This window comes from Phodopus roborovskii, unplaced genomic scaffold (assembly GCF_943737965.1).
Source record: "Phodopus roborovskii unplaced genomic scaffold, PHOROB, whole genome shotgun sequence".
NCBI classification, from domain to species: Eukaryota; Metazoa; Chordata; class Mammalia; order Rodentia; family Cricetidae; genus Phodopus; species Phodopus roborovskii.
In genome coordinates this window covers 9,937,510-9,957,500 of record NW_026126645.1, presented here as the reverse complement: position 1 = coordinate 9,957,500, position 19,991 = coordinate 9,937,510, and the positions used below count along the sequence as shown (strand labels likewise).

Genomic DNA, 19,991 nt, shown 5'->3' with positions numbered 1-19,991 from the left:
TATGATGCATGTGTGAGTGTGAGTGTGAATGAATGTGGCTATGGGTGAGTGTGTGTGTGTGTGTGAGAGCGTACATACTCATGCATGTATGTGCGTGTGTATGCAGAGGCCAGAGAGCAAACTTGGATGTCATCCTCAGGAATGCTTTCTACCTCCTTTGACAAAGGGTCTCTCATTAGCCTGGAGATTATTGATTAGACCAGGCTGGCTGGCCACTCAGCCCCAAGGATCCTGTCTTCGCCCCTCAGTGCGCCCCCATGCACCAGCACACCCAGCATTCTTCTATGGGTTCTGGTGATCAGGCTGCTTTGCTCATGTTCGTGAGGCAAGCGCCTTATGCCTGATATGTAGGGCTAGCAAATGCTTGCATGAGGATGTGAGGTTGCACCCCAGCACCCTTGTAAGAGACTGCAGATGATAGTGTACCTTGAAGTGTGGGAAGTAAGATTCACTGGGACTCAGTAGAGGTTAAGTCAGGGAGAATTCACTTACACATGAAATAGATGACCCCCACGGATGCCACCGGATGCTTTCCAAAATCCGACCAGGAAGCAAGAGAGCGAGCTGGGGTCCCGGACCCCAGACCTAGCTTTCCCGACACGACTGCACCTGTGCCCATGCAACAGGCGTGGGTGGGGTGGGTATCTCACCACGGTACCTCTTGTCGCAGCGCTAAGAAGTGGAGACAGGGAGAGATCCCTGGCGCTCGATGGACTGCCAGGTTAGCCGGTTGAGCTCCAGGTCCACAGAGAGATGTCTCCTGTCTCAGATAATGAGGTGGAGAATCACTGAGGAAGACACCTGATGCTGACCTTTGACCTCCACATATGTAGATGTGCATGATGTAACACACACACGCTCACACCACACATGAATGAACCTTCCTTTAAGTTAAAAAATCATTAAAACGGCCTCACTCTCTGGCCTCGTGTAGCCGTATAGCACAGACTGGCTTTACGCTCGTCATTCTTCAGCTGAGGTTTGTGCTACTATGCTCACTATTACTTCAGTTTATTTCTAAACATCTGAAGAAGGTGTGGCCAAGCCTGAAAGCAGCAGAAGTCATTGGCCTGTCAGGTCCTTCTTGGGCCACAAAGGTTATGTCATGCTAGTATAGTTAGTCAGTTACAGGAGGCATACTTCTCCTTGGTGGCTTGGAACTCGTGTAGAGACAGCAGGCGGAGCAAGGCACGGGGGACAACCTGTCATCTGGTTTGGTTCCAGGGCTGCACTGTCTCACAGTGGGAGTCCTGGGGTGGTTCCAGAAGGGAATGGAGCATTTCTGGATGATGCCCATAACGTCAGTGAGTGGCGAGAAGTACTCACGGGTGAAGAGATTCCCTTTGAATTTGAAGCCAGAGGAAAATTAAGACACAGGTAAAATATGGTTGTTTATTCTTCCATGAAAGACATGACATGGATGTAAATGTTTGTCTTTCACATATTCATGACTTGAATGTTTTGTTGCGAAAAGATACTTTGAAAATCATGGTTTCCTCTTAAAATATAGACTGTCATGCCATCTGGGAGAGCATTTCAGAATCTGGGAAAAGGCTAAGATGCATCCTAACACTCAGAACCATTGCATCCTGGCCAGATTTCTACATGCAGGGGTGACATGCTGTTCTAGAAAGGTTCTCAGATCCTGGTGATTTCAATCTGAACAAATGTTCTGTAAGCAGATAGGCTCAGGCTGCAGAGCCAGTAACAGTAAGGCAGCGATTCCAAGCAGGACTGACTGTAAGATTAACTCTTCAAGGGGTATTGCTGGCCCTGTCACTCCTGAAGCAGCCAGCTAGAGGACTTGGCACAAATATGGAAGAAAGCTTAAAGTCCCTTTCCTGCAAGATAATAGAAAGTTCAACAAGGCATCTCACTGGGTTTTTGACTGGGATGGCTGTCATGGGTGTAAAAGAGTTAGTGTTTGAGCCTCAGACGGATTTCAGGGCAAGCTGAAGTAGAAGAGTGGTTTCAGGCCTGAGTCCCATGCTTCTCTGCACATCTCTCTTACAACAAAGCACTCTTGTGCGGGTTTGCACAGGCTAGTCCTATCTGGTGAGGGTTTTGAATATGTGGGTCTGGGTCTCTGGGGGTCTTATGGAGGTGGGGGTGGGATTTCTATGCTGAACAGATTTCCAGGGTGTCCTGTCCTCTGTGAGGCTCTTGTTGATGGTGACTTTGAATAAGCAAGCCCCACCTCTTGCATTAGAGAAGGCTTGACCTCGGTGTCGTTTCCGTCTTGCTTTCCATGTTCTGTAACCCACTCATCAAAATAAATGCCTTTTTTTTGCATTTCCCCCATGGCACACTGTACCCCGTGCTGCCCTCCTCCCTTCCTGCCAGCCTCAAGTTCAGTTCCCCATTTCAGCCTTCTGGCTTGAATTAGGCAAAATTTAAAATAGAATTAAATGTGCAATTTCCTCCCATTCCTTCTGTTCTGCCCACTGCCTTCTGCTCCAGTTTCAGCCGAGCCCTTGAGCTCTGTAACTCCGAGGGCACTGTCTCCCAGGCCTGCCTGTGGTTGTGTAGGGCCAGAGCCAAACAACTGGATGTATTCCTGGGAGGAGAAAAAATTTCAACAAAGGAACCAAAAAAGAGAAAGCTTATGTATCCCCAAGGGCATGGTTACATGATTCAGTGGCTAGTGTATATATTTTGACTACCCCACTCAACTGATGTCCATTGACATCATTATCTCATCAAGACTAGGTAGGGGCTGCTGGGATAAATCTGGCAAGCATACAAGAGTCTATGATTTGTATGAGAGGATGCCCCTTGGTTCAAGCCTTTAACATCTTACCATTTGCCACCAGCATAAAAGCCAGTTAAACCATTCCCCTGCCTTCTCTCATTGGTAGTGCTGAGGTTTAGCTGGCTGGCTAATACACCATTATGCAATAAATTGGAGTAGAGTCTCTGCTCCTAATTTCCTTCCTTTTTGAGACTGGACTTTGTGTTCTGATTGACAGACATACCCATGACCTGCGCATCCATCAGCTGCAAGTTCGAGTGAATGGCTGGGAGCAAGTGAGCCCAGTGTCTGTGGACAAGGTCGGGACCTTCTTCCGGTATGCAGCACCAGACAAAAATTCATCTTCCTCTACGGTGAGTGGCTGCTGTATGGAGTCATGTCACATGCTGCCAGGTCAGACTGTCACACAGTGAAGCTCGCAGTAACCTTGATCCAGGGAAGTGCTCTGCTCCCCTCTTATGGCTCAGGCGTAGGGGTTGGTAATGAGCATGCAGATAAGTCAGGCAATGGTTGACATCAGAAGAAAACAGGGTGGAAATTTGGCAGCAACATGTTGTCTCATGTAGGCAGTTATCTTTTTTTTGGCTGCCTTCAGTCTGGAAAACTTGAGTTCAATCATCCCTTGGTGTACCTGGGGGATGGGTTTTACGACTTCACCTGCCCTCCCCATACCCAGATCTTAAGTGGGCAAGTCCCTTGTGTTAAGTGGCACAGTGTTGTGCATATCCTTATCCTTTAGTAAACTGGAAATTATCTCTAGACTACCGAGGGTACCTAGCACCAGGAGTGCTGTGGAAATGGCTGCTATACTGTATTGTTGAGGAGATAGAGACGAGGGAAGAGTTTGTACATGCTCATTACAGGGTGACCATTGTAAGCCTGAGGGTAGTTTGAGGGTGTGACACTTGTGTACATAGAAGCCCAACTATATTGATTTTTTGATGTATTATAAAGCTTTATAATTTATATACATTTTCCTATTATAGTGGTCTTCTGTGGTCCTTTTAGCTCTGTGTCCCCAAATCCTGTGTGGCACAGAGGTACAGAGGTGACACATTGCTGCTTTTTATCTGATCATGTGTGAATTCACATGCCCTCTCCCTAGTTTTGCCCTGACCCGTGGTCCTGGGGCTTCAGGGCAGTGGAGAAGGATGCAGACACTGTGGAAAGGTGCAGACACCGTGGAGGGATGCAGACACCGGGGAGGGATGCAGACATTGGGCAAGGTTGCAGACGCTGGGGAAGGATGAAGTCATTGGGGAAGGATGCAGATGCTAGGGAAGGATGCAGACATTGGGGAAGGATGCAGGCAGCTTCCATTGCTACTGGTGTAGGCAGAGACCACTGTCCAGGTGATGCAAGTGCCATAAATACTCTTGTGTTATATTCATGTTCTGTTAGGCAGATGACCTCTTTATGAGCATCAGTGATGAGCTAGAAACTATAGAGACACCGGCTTTCCTCATGAGAGATATTTTTGGAGAACATTATTCCATAGGTGTTTTATTTTCAAGGTCTCTCTCTGGTACCCCACCTATCTTCAGTGGGAGAAAGCAATTACCCCTTTTTCTCCCCAGATTATTTTTCTGCCTAAATTCATACCAGGCAGTGAAAGGGCCATTTCTTCTTATGCATGCCTTCCCATTGCATTGATGGGTCCTGTAGAAACCTCACACCCGTTAAATGATTGCAGATTGAATTTTTTTTTCTGTCTGCTGCTCTGGGCATGATATGTTGTTTTTAGACACATTGTTCCTGAAAGTAATTTCAAACACCACTCAAGGCAATTAGACTGTCACTGAATTTAATTGCACCTGCTATTGTGACTCTGTGCTGATGCTCTGACTTGTGACTCTCTCTCTTAGATTGGCAGCCCAAGCAGCAGAACAAATATCATACATCCCCAGGTTTATGTGAGTATGATCTATGTTGTCATCATTGTGCTTACTGAGTGTGTGCACTGCACTGGGATGATTGTATGTAGCCGTGTCTTACTGAGTGTGTGCACCACACTGAGATTGTACATAGCCCTGTGTTTCTTGATGGCCAAAGGACTCTGTTGCCTGTGGGTGACTGGCACTTACGATACCCTTTCCTACTAGTGGTCCCCCTAAATCAGTGCACATGACTGAGGATGATGGTGCATCCAAGGCCTCCCTGTCCTTCTCATTGGATGTAGCCATTTTCCCTGGTTTGGTTGTGATTGTTACGCTTGGTACAAAGGCCATGCAAGAGGAATACAAGATAATTAATTAGATTACCTCCTCACTGGTGCTGAAATAGCATTACAAAAGTGACCTGAATGACATGGTCTGGGCTTTCCTCTTCCATTTCGCATGTCTGAGGATCCCAGGCACTGAGTGTACAGTCCTTGGGAGCTGAGCCAGTGGAGGCTAGAGCTTTGATGCTGATTTGTGACTAGAATGTGCTCCTTAAAAACACTCCATAGAGGGGGCTCAGAGAATCTTAAGTTTAATTCCCAGCACCATGGCAGGCAGCTTACAGCTGCCTGTATCTCCAGTTCTAATCTCTCTTCTGGCCCCCAAGGATACCTGCACATACATGGTATCACTCTCACTGAGGTACACATCCACATAAATAAAAAATAATAGAAAAAACAGAACAAAAACCCAAGAATTCTCTAGAAAAGAGTTTGATTTCTGACTTCCAGCTCTCTGGTTTAGAAGCACAGTGGTTTGTCTCATTGCTCACTAGGGCTATTCTTACACAGTTTGCTCTAGTAACAGTGAAGTTGGCAGAACGGAGCACTTGGCTGTGCTAGCATATGTTTCTATGACAAAGGTGTATCGTCAGTGTGTCCTAAGAGTTGTGCTTCTGGAATCCTCTTCGTATCTCACGTGGAATTCACTCTTAAACAGATAGTTCTGTGTGGTAGTTGCACAGAGACTGCCAGGTGCAAGCGGACACACAGGAACGTAACATAGCAACTGTAACCCAAAAGCAACGAGGAACCATTTTCCTCTGTTACACCGAGTGTCTAACCTGCTCTCCAGTTTATAAAGGCTGTGTGTACCTGTTCTCTCAGCGCCTGGGAGGTAGAGCCAGGGGGTCAGGAGCTCAAGACCATCCTCTGGTACATATGGAATTAAAAGTCAACGTGGGTTACATGAAAAGCAAAACAAATGAAGCCAGATCATGGTTATGGAGCAGAACCTGGAGGGTTATGATGAAGAAAGAAGTTTACTTTTAAAGTTCTTGAAAGCACATAGTTTTTGGTTTGGCATGAGAGTAAGTTGAGTCACACTAGAGAAAAAGAAGTCATGTATGTTGGGAGGAACATCCCCTGAACAGAAAAGGCTTTCATGCACACTGCTTTCCACAGATAGGCAGAAGCCTCTGCAGACATCTTCTGCCTTCTGTGTGTGTCTGGGTGGAACCCGGCTCCCTGTTAGTGTTCCGGAAATATTTTCTCAGTCTTAATTTGGAAGGAAGATGCCACGTGAGGGAAACCAGTTAGTGCCATGCAAGGCCCTACCTCAGTGTCTCCTATTTTAGCTGATTTGCATGACTGCTCTTTTTTCCACAGGAGACCTGGAAAAAGTTTATGAAGCTTGTGGTACCAATTCACAGGAAATTTGGAAAGTTGAATAGGTTATTACTACCATCTTAGTTGAAGTTCTTTATATCTGGAGACCTGGGCATAGCCCTCTCTTCCTTTCTCTGTAGAAGCCAGGATCTCTTGCATGCTACTCAAATACCCTGCCACTGAGCCATACCTTCAGCCCTGATGATTCCTTTTGGGTCATAATTTGTGGTATTATATCTGAGTAGATTATTTTATAGTCATTTTTTAGAGTTAGCTCTCTAAAACAAACAAACAAAATTATCGATTTTCTTAAGTATTTGTTTTTCTCCCTCCCTCTCTTTCTTAAGTATTTTATGTGTGTGATTGCCTGCGTGCATGTAAGTGTGCCATGTGAGTATTTGGTTCCTGAGGAGGCCAGAAGAGAGCAAGTCTGCTAGAACTGGAGTTACACATGGCTGTGAGCTGCCATGTAGGTGCTGGGAGTTGAACCTGGGTCCTCTGGAACAGTGGCCAGTGCTCTTAACCACTGAGGTATCTCTGTCTCTCTGTCTCTCTCTTTTTAAATGGGTGGGGCGGTTTTTGTTTTGAGAGAAGGTCTCATGACAGAGCTCTGGCTATTATGGAACGCCATGCTAACTCACAGAGATCCCCCTGCCTCTACCTTTGCAGTTCTGAGATTAAAGGTGGGTATCACCATGCCTAGCACTCCTGGTTCTTTTATAGCAATATTTATGTTTAGCAATATTTATGGCCTGCTTGTTTACTTTAGAGTTGAAAATTGGTTTGGGGTGGATAATAGCTCACTGAAAAGCTATGGTGACAATGCTCCAGACCTCTCATACTCTGGAATTCACATACTGTGTGTTCTTCCAGATGCTCAGTGTTTTTTCTTTCTCTTGCACAGTTCTCCTCGCTCCCACCTGTGCGGGTGGTATTCGCCGTCACAATGGAAGGCAGTGCTCGGAAAGTAATCACTGTCCGGTCGGCCCTCATTGTAAAGAACAGACTGGAGACCCCAATGGAACTACGACTGGACAGTCCCTCAGCTCCTGACAGTACGTTCAGATAGTGTAGAACTAAGTATTGTGTATGTTCTTGTGACTGGCTCCATGCAGTCAGTATACATAGTGTGTCTGGCCTCTGTCCTGGGAGAATGAGTCTTGAGGCGGGGCCGTCTCCTGCAAGTGCTAAAACCCTTATTCCTGTGGCAGAGCCAGTGGTGCTTCCGGCTATCATGCCAGGGGACTCGTTCGCTGTGCCTCTCCACCTCACGTCCTGGAGACTGCAGGCGCGGCCCAAAGGACTGGGTGTGTTTTTCTGCAAGGTTCCCATTCACTGGACCAACGTAGTGAAGACCGCAGAGGTCAGCAGCAGCAAACGGGAGTGCCATTCTATGGACACGGAGAAAAGCCGCTTCTTCAGGTGTGTTCACCGCTGGGATGGCTGCCGGGGCAGGCGGTAGCTTTTCCCCTGCAGGGGCTCTGCTGCCCCTTAGTGAGTCCTTCGTATTTGTTTAAAACCCTGAGTTCTCACTCTGTAAGTTCTTCAGTGAAAGTTTGTGGGTGGAACAACCAAGGAAGGCTGTAGACACATCAGATCAGTGCCGTGTGTGTGCAAAGAGAGCACACACGGGAAAAAAAGAACAAAACAAAAGTCACCAAGCTCCTGTATCTAAATTGGGAAGCCAAATCCTAGGCCTGGGTTTTTTCCTAATGAGTAATTTTAAAGATTCACAGCTGGTGTTGACAGAATTGCCTCGCCACTTAAACCTGTGTTTCCCTCTTTAGCATGTGAGGGCATCTTCCTGGGCTCAGTGTTGGAAGAGACACTGATTGCTGCTTTCAGGCTCTCGGAGACTCTAAGCTCACCTTTTATGCTTTTCATATAGTGAAATGGGCATTTCATTTAGTTTAGTTTAAACTTAAGTGCAATCATAGTATGGAGAGTTATATATAATACACCCTTGCCCTAAATGTGCCAGTTGTAGGGAGAAATAGATGAATACACACAGAATCACAGTTGGTGAAATAATAAAGATATCAGAGGTTTGAGCCATAGCCAACCAGCTTGTTTTAGTTGGCATATGCACAGAGATTGCCTTGCCCAGTAATTCCAGATTGTATGTTATTTTTAGGTATGTGTGGAACATTCTTTGAGAGGCCATCTCTTGTGGACCATAAAATTAAGATCAATAAATATTTAAAAATTGAAATCATACAGAATACATATCCTGATCATAATAGAATTGGATCAGATCAACAGCAATAAGATGCCTAGATAACCTGCAAGTGTTTGGTAATCAAACTGTACTTTTAAATAACCTTTGTAAGAAATTACAAAGGGAATTAGAAAATTATTTTGAATTGAGCAATAACAAAACAGTAATACTAAAGACATCAGTTCTATGGGAAAGCTACACTTTTTAATGTTCTGTGAGAAAATAAAAATATGTAAAACTACCTGCTTAGCATTGAGAAGCTTAAAAGTATGAGCGAAAGCCAGTAAATGCCAGACACAGAGACACACAGCTGTAATCCTAGCTGTTGGAGCATGGAGGAAAGAGATGAAGGGTTTGAGGTCACCCTCAGATTAATTGTGAGCTTGAGGCTGGCTTGGGCTACATGAGACCCTGTCTCACTCCAGACCAAAGCCACACACACACACATACACAGTAATTTTAACAAAACAGTATGATTCCCTATTTTTTTTTTTTCAAACATCCTTAGTGTTTTTTATCTCTCTTCCTTAAATATTAACTTGACACAGTTTGGAGTAATCCTAGTGGCAGGCTTCAATTAAGAAATTTCCTAGATCAGATTGGCTTTTGTGGGTGTGTCTGTGGGGGATCGTCTTCACTATTAACTGATGGAGGAAGGCACTGGCAGGTGGGTAGTCCTGAGCAGTACATGAACCGGAGACTAAGCCAGCTCTTTCCTTCTCTAAAGTGGTCAGAGTATGTTATCACAGCAATACAGTGAAACTAAAATACCATGTACGCAACAACATGCTTGAATTTTGTTGAACAAGAAAAAATCCCAACCCAGAATAGTATATACCATATGACCCCATTTGTATGTAGTTCAAGGCAGACACACCTGATAAAAGGGGTTTCTTGAATGGCTGGGAGAACATACTGTTTGGAAAGTTAGTGAAGGCGCTTTGGGGGTAAAGTAGACTTGAACTTGTACTGAGTGATGGTTACCAATGCGCACGTAATGGCCAAAGCCCATTAAACCCTGGTATTCAAAACCTATACATTTTACCGTGTGCTACATCTCAGTATATTTTCATCAAAGATTGCAGCAATCTGGCTGACCTGAACCATGTTAACATTACTCAGCTAAGCAGAAGCAAATTCCAGTTCTTAATTCAGGCTGCTGTGTTTCATACTGTTTTGTCTTCACAGGTTTTGTGTGGCCATAAAGAAAGAGAATTATCCAGATTACATGCCCTCCAACATATTTTCCGACAGTGCAAAACAGATTTTCAGACAGCCGGGGCATACCATATATCTCCTACCAACAGTGGTTGTATGCAACTTGCTGCCTTGTGAGCTTGACTTCTATGTGAAAGGAATGCCAATTAATGGGACCCTTAAGCCTGGCAAAGAGGCAGCCCTCCCCACAGCTGATACATCCCAGAATATTGAACTGGGTAAGGCAGCCCTTGCATCATTTGTAGTAATACTGTGAAAATTACTATGGAGTATTTTGTGAAGGTTCTGAAACCCTTGGGGAAATCAAATCAAATGGAATGCAGTATCTCAGTGAACTGAGTCAAAGCCAAGGACTTAGCCAGGCAGCAGCCGTCAGAGCCCTTTGTCTTGTGTGTGGGTATAGGGAGTAATTCCATCTTTTCAAACCGGGCATATTCCTAGCTGTAGAACGGGAAGAGGCAAATGTTTGCATGCACTCAGTCCTTGAGGCAGAAGGCATGCTCTTTTCCTGTGCCCTCATGCAATCTTTACGATTACACCTGTTTGACCCATTTTATGATGCCGAGATGAAGATTACAATGTTTATTGTACTAAGTAACTTTCCTTTGTAAGGGTTAGGGCAGAGAATAGCCACACTTCAGACACCAAGGGGACATTACTAACCATACCTTTACTGGGGCCTTCAAGGAAAACTGGTGGTGGCATACGCCTTTAGTTCCAGCACTTGGGAGGCAGAGGCAGGCAGTTTGAGGCCAGCGTTACAGCCAGGGCCACAAAGAGAAAACCCTGTTCCAAAAAACAAAAACCAAGAAGACAAAGAAAGCCACCTGTGTTTATCATTCTGTAAGATCTGTACCAGGCTTTTCCTTTTGGGTCACCAACTGGCTCCCAAATGATGACACAGAGACTAATTAATTAATTTTGAATGCTTGGCCTAGCTTTGGCTCATTTCTGGCTAGCTCTTAAATTAACCTGTTTCTTTTTGTCTACTTTTTGCCTCAGGGCTTTTTACCTGCTTTCTGTATATCTTGCTTCCATTGCTTCTCTGGGTCTGGCTAGCTTCTTGCCCTGTCATGTCCTTTTTTCTTGTTCTTCACTCCTCCTCTGAGCCTGGATTTCCCCTCCAGTGTATTCTCTGTGCCCACCAGCCCCGCCTATCCTTTCTCCTGCCAAGCTATTGGCCATCTAGTTTTTTATTAGACCAATCAGGTGCTTTAGGCAGGCCCGGTGAAACAAATACATCACATCTTTACATCATTAAACAAAGGCACACTTTTACACATTTTAACATAACATTCTGTAGCATAAACAAATGTAACTCATCTTTGCCTAGTTAGAATAATATTCCACAACACTTGGGTTCTGATGTGCTACTTATTTCTTCCTATCCCAGAAGATGAAAGTGGCCTTGAGGTTGCTACCATGTAAACCCTCCTCAGTGATTTCTCTAAAAGGGCTCCAGTTTAGTTTTATGATAGGCTATTTTTGGCAAACTCAAGAGCAAGTCCAAAAAAAATCAGTGTCTTGTACCTTTAGGGGTGTCACTGGAGAACTTTCCACTCTGTAAAGAATTGCTCATCCCACCCGGGACCCAGAACTACATGGTCAGAATGCGACTCTATGACATCAACCGGCGGCAGCTCAACCTCACCATCCGCATTGCATGTCGCGCAGAAGGATCCTTAAAGATCTTCATTTCTGCGCCATATTGGCTCATCAACAAGACAGGTATACCAGGAGACTGCCAGCTAGACCTTTGACATGGGCCTTTGGAAGTCTTTGCTCAGCTGACTAACTGGAGCCAGTGCAGACATTGATTGCTTCAGCAGTCTGATCTGCTCAGGCACCCCTACTGCCTGTTTGACCATAGTCAAGCTGCCCGTTTAGGTTCCTGCAGACAGTGCGCTGAGCCCCTGACAGACTCCCTTTCCTGCTTCCCTCCGAGGTGGTTCCCCCTTTTGCTGTTTGCATGCTTCATGGGGAGACTGGGTGGGAACGTTATAAACTTTTTCCTCCTTCCTAAAGGGTTACCACTGATCTTCAGACAGGACAATGCAAAGACAGATGCTGCAGGCCAGTTCGAGGAGCATGAGTTGGCCCGGAGCCTGAGCCCTCTCCTGTTCTGCTATGCGGACAAAGAGCAGCCAAACCTGTGAGTGTGGTTGTGTATGGGAGGGCCAGTGAGCTGGGGGTGGGGGTGGGGTGGGGAGAAATCAGCAATTCTAGCATCTACCTGTGCAAGAACTGTCCTGTAGGCCACAGGCCTGACTTGGCAGCAGTGGATCTCCCTGACTTAATGGGGTTCTTTTTTCTTTAACCCAAGTTATATGTTATTTGATACTGAGAATAAACCACTTGTGAGTTTGCAATGAAAAGTAGTTTTTTTTTTTAAATCGAAGTAGGACTCTTAATTTGTAACTATGCCAGAAAAGAGAAACTGGTCCCCCCCCCCCCCCACTCCCCTCTGCTAGCAGCTTTGAGAGCTGGAGAGGAATGGCAATAGGGAGGAGACAGGATGTCCTTGGTGAAGTCTTCAGCCTGTGAACCCTGCTGAGATTGTTTGTGGGAGGTTTTGTACTGTTGCACCATCTTAAAATTCATGGAAGTCTGGGGGTGGGAGAGCAGTTGGGAGGTTAGGTGAGGTGTCTTTTTAAGGCACGCAGGGACATTAATTCACTTTTGTTGGTTTTGGCATTCAGTTTTCCTCAGGAGTTTACAGCCCTCATCAGAAATAAATGGAGTGCCCGGTATGTCTCGCACCATCTGTAGGGTGTTGCTGAAACCTCATAGGGAGGCGACGGCCCCTGTGCTCTCCAGTGGTTATCACGGCTTTCTGAGTCTAGTGTAAGGTTGCAGTTAGTCAGAGTTCTAGCTCTTGGAGGAGATGCAGCCAGACAAGTGATATATCCTGCAGTCTGTCCCTCATGGCAGTCTGAGATCTAAGACTTGGCATTTGTCACAGTTTGGCTTACCTGCAGAAGTCACACCTCCCAAAGGGTTCGTGTAGACTATCTGATTGCAGTCTCTTTGGCAGGAGATACTATTAATCCTAAGATGAGGAAACTGAGGCACAGAGACAGAGTTTCTGCCCAAGGCCACATTGTTAGTGGCAAAGCATCTTTTTCCAGGTCCTATGACAAGACTTGAGCCACCTCTTCAGTATTTTACCACTGTGATCATACTGGTTCTTAGAAAGACACCCCTCCAGCTGCCTCACTATACAGGGCTTTTTCAGGGGTTTCTGGAGTCTTTGGATTTTAAGGAAATGGTAGAGTTGTAGCATGTGGTAGGCTTATGGAGAATTCTAGCATTTTCTCCCAAAGTGCTTAGCGGCAGTTCCCAGTCATCACCCACTGCTGGGGGTGCCGTGGCTTACCTCTGGAGTTCACTGTGCTTGGGGTCCACAGGAGGTAAGGTTGAGAGTAAGTGTGAGAGACCTAAGCGGGTGGCAGCCACAGTGTGTCCTTACTTGGAATCCTCTGTGGATGGATGTGTACATGTTTGCTTTTCTGTCCACCACAGCTGCACCATGAGAATTGGAAAAGGGATTCATCCAGAAGGCATGCCGGGCTGGTGCCAGGGCTTCTCCCTGGATGGTGGTAGTGGTGTCCGAGCTTTGAAAGTCATCCAACAAGGAAACCGCCCAGGGCTCATCTACAACATAGGTGGGTTGTGTTCGGGGCTGAGGGTGGATTGGAACCATGGGGCAAAGACCGTAGGCCTGCATGAGGAAACCATCCATGCATGTTGGCCTGGCAACAAGTACAGGTTTTCTGTTTTGATGGTGGTCATCTGTCTCTTCTCTGAATGCTAGATTGATATCTGTGTAGATGTGTTCTCTGAAACACCTCTTTTTCTGGGGAATAATAGGAACACTTAGAGCACGTCCATCCCACACATTAACTCAAACTTAGAAACCATGAGCAGGTGAGAAGAACTCACCTGGGACTGAAGTGGAGAGCTGGAGTGACAGTCCAGATGTGGATGGGAGGACTGGGTCAGAGGCAGGAGGCGCGGCGTGTGAGCTTGAGGCAGGAAAAAAAAAAAAAAAAAAAAAAGAGAGAGTATTGGTTTTTTTTTCCCCATCATGTGGGTTCTGGGAAGTGAACAGAGGTCATCAGTCTTGGAGGCGAGTGAGTTTAGATGATTTCTTAAGAGAAGAACTGTCCAAGTATAGTTTCCTTTTCAGATCATTTAACCTGGATTTGTATTCATGCCCTTGACACTGCTCCCTTACAGTGCACATAAAGATTTTTAAAAGAAACCTGCTCTCACTGAGCCAAAGAGAGTGTCCTACTCACAGCTTCTGCTCTACTCCTTGAGCTGCGTGGTGGCTTTCTGCTGGCCTGTCTTGCTCTTGTTTTCCAAAACAAGCTACCCAGGTTGTCTGGAAGCTATATTTGGTACAGATTTGGGAAGGGAAAAGTTGCTCCTTTTAATGCAAGTGGAGCAGTGAACACATTTGTAAATGTTCATGCATGTGTGGTCGTGTTTGCAGGTGTAAATGGTAAATGCATGTGTAAGCTTGGAGTATCTGTAAATGTGTGGGCCAGGAGAGTGTTCCTCACAGGCCTGTCATCTGCCTTCTGTCCCTTTTCCAAGTGAAGGGGCAAAAGGGATGGGCTGAGATAGGATCTTAAAAGTCTTCAGGGTGTGACATTTGTGTAAGTGTTGTCAAGGCAATCTGTGAACTCTCCTAGTGCATACAACTGGCTTCCACTTGGGAATGTTTACAGAGCAGTCCCCAACCCAAAAGCCAGGGACATGCATCTTGAAAAAGAAGGGTTTTGTGTATTTAACCTCAGCTCAATTTATTGGGGGTCTGCCAGGGTAAACTAGAGTAGAAGGGAAACACAAAGCTTACCTTTTTCCAAAAATAGGGTGTCTGTGCTCTGGGCCATTCTTTGTGCTTCCAAATTAAGCACAGTGTTTGAAGTGGACTCATGTTAGTTAAGATCTGCTGACTCTGACCCTGTTGGTCTGGCAACTAAAGCTTTTCTTCTTTTCCAGAAGAAAGGTGTGTGTGTGTATGTGTGTGTGTGTGTGTGTGTGTGTGTGTGTGTGTGTGTGTGTGTGGTGTCGTGTCCCATCACCCTGGAGCCATTTGGCATTTCTTAGGTAAGAGTCCCAGAGACAGTCTCTGGAGATTGTTTAGTCTTTTAAGCCAGTTGAAGCCCGTGAAGTAGTCAGCAGCAGGTTGTGGTACCTGTATCTGAGAGGGTGCTGGCTCTCTTGAGGTGCTGGCTCTCCGGGCTGAATGCCTAGCCTTGTCTACAGCTGTGTGACCGAGAGCAGGTGCCTGCATGTCTTCGTTTCCACAGCTGTGCAGTGAGTGCAAGTGAGGACTGTACTCCAGAGGGGTGCTATGAGAAAATACGTGGAAAGACACATAGAGGGCTTAACATGTATGAAGGGGTCGATATCCTTCAGGGTCGTTATTTTTATTACTTTGGGTAAACATTTTTAATTATTATATAGTCAGAACTCAGCACAGAACTTTGGACTTGTGTTTCTGTATTTATTGTCATAGCGAATGAGTGAGTCATCCCACTGAGTGTTGTATTTTACAAGGTAACTCAGTGTGACATCATTTGTCTTTATGTGAAACTTGTGGTTTTGAGATTTCTTTCTCAATGGGTGGTGTGTATGTGTGTGTGTGTGTGTGTGTGTGTGTGTGTTTACGGTTTGTCATAAGCAGGAAAGACTTTTTTTTGAGACAGAGTTTCTCTGTGTAGTTTTGGAACCTGTCCTGAACTCAATTTGTTGACTAGGCTGGCCTTGAACTCACAGAGATCTGTCTGCCTCTGCCTCCAGAGTGCTACTTTTTAATGAATAAATAATCCTAGCATCATGTATGAGTTGGGTTATTTGGCAGTAGGCTAAAATTGCTAGAGAAGATTCTAGCTAGAGAGTGCTTGATTGAGTTCAGGTTGGTATAGAATCCAACTAAGTAGTCTGAGGTTTCTACTTATCCTTAACAAAGGAAGATTCTCGGTGGGAAGTTTGCGTCCCAAGTGTAAGCATCACTGTAGCACATGGAGCTGTCTGAGTGGTTAGTTTCATAAACAGAAAGCTAAGCTATGTATGACCAAAATTCCTGTGTGTCTTACAAGGAAAAGAGACTAGGAACGAAAGGGACATTGGCATTGCCCCTTACTTATTTATTATGTGTTTACATGCATGTATGTTAATGGTACATGTGTAGAGGTCTGGGGACAACTTGTAGGGGTGAGCAATGTTGGTTCCAGTGATCAAAATCAGGTTATCAGACTTGATGGCAAGTGCCTTTACCCACTGAGCCATCTCACCACTCCCCGGACTTTCTAAAGCCGAAACGGAATAATTCTCTTCTTGAAAGGCTTCATTCCAGCTGACATGCCTGTTTGCTCACAGGGACTAAGGAACTAGGAAGGCTTCTTACTTCTGTCAGACCTAGAATTTTCTGTCACGATTAATCAATGAAATGGTTCTTGTCATTTGCAGGTATTGATGTCAAGAAAGGCCGAGGTCGCTATATTGACACTTGTATGGTCATCTTTGCCCCCCGTTACCTGTTAGACAATAAATCATCTCACAAGCTTGCATTTGCACAAAGGGAATTTGCCCGGGGACAGGTAAGCAGTTTGTTTGAAGATTGGTCAGAGCTTGTTTAATAATGGGGGGTTTAATGACAATGCTGGCTTCTCATCGATACTGTGTGTTTCGTGATGTGAGTGACCCAATAGCTCAGAGTAGGGACTCAGTAAGAATTGTATGTGACTTGGTCAGGCATTGAGTACCATGACTAAAGCCTGTGATCTGTGTGTTTTAGGGAACAGCCAACCCCAGTGGCTACATTTCCACCTTACCTGGTTCCAGTGTGGTGTTCCACTGGCCTCGCAATGACTATGATCAGCTCTTGTGTGTCAGGCTGATGGACGTTCCCAATTGCATTTGGTCTGGAGGCTTTGAAGTCAACAAGAATAATTCCTTCCATATCAACATGAGGTGAGTTTGAGCCTTGAAAGAGACAAAAAATAGCTTTATTTGAGGCACATTAATGTTATTAATTATATGTTTGCATTTATTTATATATTTATATGTGTGTGTGTGTGTGTGTGTGTGTATGTACATACACACATATGTAAAATCAAGCCCATTTCATTCTTTGTGAGGTAGGCTTGTGGATTTCTGGTTCGGGTCAAGTTCTTAGACCTTGTAAATTCCCAGGGAAGTGGGAAGACCAGGTGAGTTATGGAAGATGCTTTAAATGATGAATGCAGCTCTGTGGCTTAGGGTGTCTGGAGTCTAGAGTGACTGCCTGTACCTTGAAGCTGCTGTCTATGTTTAGATGGGACTACAGGTGGTAACTGTCTTAGTTTTCATTCTTGTACATTTGAATGTTCTTCTCTCATTTGATGTTGTTCTGGTAAGTTATCAGGCCTTCTGTTCTAATTTCATGTCTACTACCATGAGAAAATACCCTGGCAAAAAAACACAAACTAAAACAAAAAACAAAAAGCAGCTTGAGGGAGAAAGGGTTTATTTCTGTTTATTCTTTCAGGTTATAGTCCAGCATAGTTGAAAAGTCAAGGCAGGGCCCCACGCGGTTAGTCACATCCTATCCACAGATGAGACAGAAAGAAATGAATGCTTCATGCTCACCTGCTTATTAAATGTGCTTAGCTCCATTTCTCCAATGTCATACAGTTCGCACCCTTTGCCTAGGGAATGGTGCCAACCACAGTGGGTTAGGTCTTCTCTCACTGATGAGCTAAATTAAGACAGTCCCTGACAGAGCCACAAGCCAAGCCAATGTGAGACAATCCGATTTTGTTCCTGGGTGACTTTCTGGTTGTGTCAAATCGACAAATCTATATTTTTGATTGTGAGCCTAGCCTTTAATGGCTGAGCCATCTCTCCAGCCCCAAATTGACAAATCTAATCCCACCTTCTTTGCTCACTGCAGTGAACCCCCCCAAGTCCTTGTTAGAAAAATCACCCAGTTCGGCCTCGGGTAGCTCAGGCTGGGTTATTGTTATTATCATTATTGTTGTATTTCTTGCAATTGAACCTAGAGCTTTGCACATGCTAGGCAAGGACTGCCACTGAGCTCGTTCCCAGCCCCATCAAACAACAGCACTTTTGGGATTTTATGTTTTGTTTTGTTTTCTCGAGACAAAAGACTTTCTTTGCTGGGTTGTCCAGCTTGACGACCTCTCAGCTTCAGTGATCACTCTTATTGATTGTGCCCTGGAACAGCCAGTACATATTCACATTGCTGTACACCTGCAGGGGTCTCTGCGACCACCAAGGCCAGCAGAGTAGGAAGCAGCAAAGTAGTTCTGTTTGACACCACTTAACAGCTGGTGTTGCTTCAAACTACTTCTAAGTTGTTTATTTTAGGCATATTTAAGCACAGTGCAATTTGGTGAAGGATTTCCTGGTGATAATTAATTCAATCCATTTGCACAATAAAGCTTAACACATGACTACACTGAAACTCTGTGAAGAACATGGGACACCTTCCATAAAGATGGGTTCTGTAGATTGACAAGTGCACGATGGGGATCTGAGGGAGGATCCAGTGTGGTCTCACCCATACAGACAGTGTAAAGTTCACCAGGCCGCTAACTACGTCTGCTCCCAGCTTTCTGGGTAGATAACAGGTTGTGCATCCCTCCCTTTGAAGGAACAACCCTGAGTGTTTAACATTCCTGGTTTCCCTAGTACTTATCTGTGAACACAGGAACCTTTGTGGCTCCCACACACACCCTTGACTACCCAGCACACACTCACACTGATGCACATCCTTGAGCGGCCAGTGCTCACTCACATCGATGCACACAGAGCCTAGAGCTTCATGTCCTGTAAAACTTAGACTCTACACCAATTGAATAACTCCCTACTTTCCTTTGGCAGCCCCCATTCTACATGGCGTATCTAGAAATTTGATTACTCAAGAGAATTTATGATTTTTTTTAATGACTGTCTCATTTTACTTAGGATAATAGTTAAGGGTCCTCTATGTGGCATGGGTCCACATTTTCTTCCTTTCTAAGGCTGAGTAGTATCCCATGTCTGGTCCACATTTTGTTTATCCGTCTACGGATGCTTCCCCGCTTTGGTTCCTACTGTGAACAGGTGTGCACAAATACACTGCAGACCCTGGTTTCAGTTCTTTTGTGTATAGATCCAGGAATATAATTGTTGGATCATAAGATTTTTAAAAATGCATTTGTTTTTTCAGATAGGGTCCTACTTTGCAGTCTTGGCTTAGAATTTGCTGTATCTATCAGGCTGACCTTGAACTAGAGATCTGCTTGCCAGTCTCTGGGATTAAAGGTGTGTGCCACCATGCCCCACTATTGTATTTTTAACTTTTTTCTTTAATGCAAGATCTGACTGTGTTGTCCAGAATAGTCTTGAGCTGGGAACTCCAACAGTCTCCGCAATCCAGCCTCCTGAGTGGCCAGGATTGCAGGCCTAGGTCATCCATGTAGGTCAGTGACTTTACCATTTTTAATCTTTCAAGGATGTGCTGTGCTGTGTTCTGTTAGGATTATAGCATTTTATTTTTCTGTGATCTATGGCTTGGGTCTCCAGTTTATCTAGTTTTACCAGTACTTATCATTTGCTGTTGGGGATATCTATAGTAGCTATCCTAAAAGCAGTGAGTGGGCTAATCTGACTGTGGTTGTCTCAGGACTACTGGATATTGGGCCCCAATGAATGTCAGCAGGTACTACGCTACTGAGCTAGGACTCCGGGCTGCACTGTAGCTGTGGTTCGCACTTCTCTAACGGTCATTTTGTGTGCTTGTTTGTACTCACTGCGTTGAACTGGTTTTCGTTCCTTTGGATGTTAGCCCAGACCAGGTATGTGATCCGCAAATCTCCTAGTCTGCCTTTTCACGCTGCTGATTGCCTTCTGTGATAGCTCTGTTGCTGTCTAATCCAGTTTATTGAGACTTTGGTCGCTTTTGATAATGCATCCCAGAAACAGTTGTCAAATCCAGTGCCACGAGGCTGTTCTCTTTTGTTTGCTTAAGGGTTTTATAGTCTCAGCTCCTTTTGGTTCTGGTCTGCTTTGAGTTAACCCTTGTGTGTGGTGTAGCAGTGAGGGGCCACTTCTTGCTTGGCGTGTAGCCGTCCTGCTTCTCCAGTGGCATTGGTTGATGGAAGGGTTTGTTTCTGGGCTTCCCGTTCACTCATTGGCCTGTCTGCGAGCCCAGTACTAGTGCCAATTGCTGGAGCCTCCTAGCACCTTTTGAAATG

General features: G+C 45.1%; 1 protein-coding gene across 2 annotated transcripts in view; it reads left to right on the top strand.

Annotated features, from left to right (window-relative positions):
- The window catches only part of Vps13d (vacuolar protein sorting 13 homolog D), a 213,117-nt gene that overhangs the window by 91,374 nt on the left and 101,752 nt on the right, over window positions 1-19,991 (top strand). For both annotated transcript variants that reach the window (XM_051173625.1, XM_051173624.1), the window contains 11 exons: window positions 1,225-1,377; window positions 2,970-3,105; window positions 4,618-4,665; window positions 7,204-7,354; window positions 7,511-7,721; window positions 9,706-9,953; window positions 11,272-11,463; window positions 11,761-11,887; window positions 13,258-13,400; window positions 16,219-16,349; window positions 16,547-16,722. In XM_051173625.1, coding sequence (XP_051029582.1) covers window positions 1,225-1,377; window positions 2,970-3,105; window positions 4,618-4,665; window positions 7,204-7,354; window positions 7,511-7,721; window positions 9,706-9,953; window positions 11,272-11,463; window positions 11,761-11,887; window positions 13,258-13,400; window positions 16,219-16,349; window positions 16,547-16,722 — 1,716 coding nt within the window. The remainder of the gene's footprint in view (window positions 1-1,224; window positions 1,378-2,969; window positions 3,106-4,617; window positions 4,666-7,203; window positions 7,355-7,510; window positions 7,722-9,705; window positions 9,954-11,271; window positions 11,464-11,760; window positions 11,888-13,257; window positions 13,401-16,218; window positions 16,350-16,546; window positions 16,723-19,991) is intronic.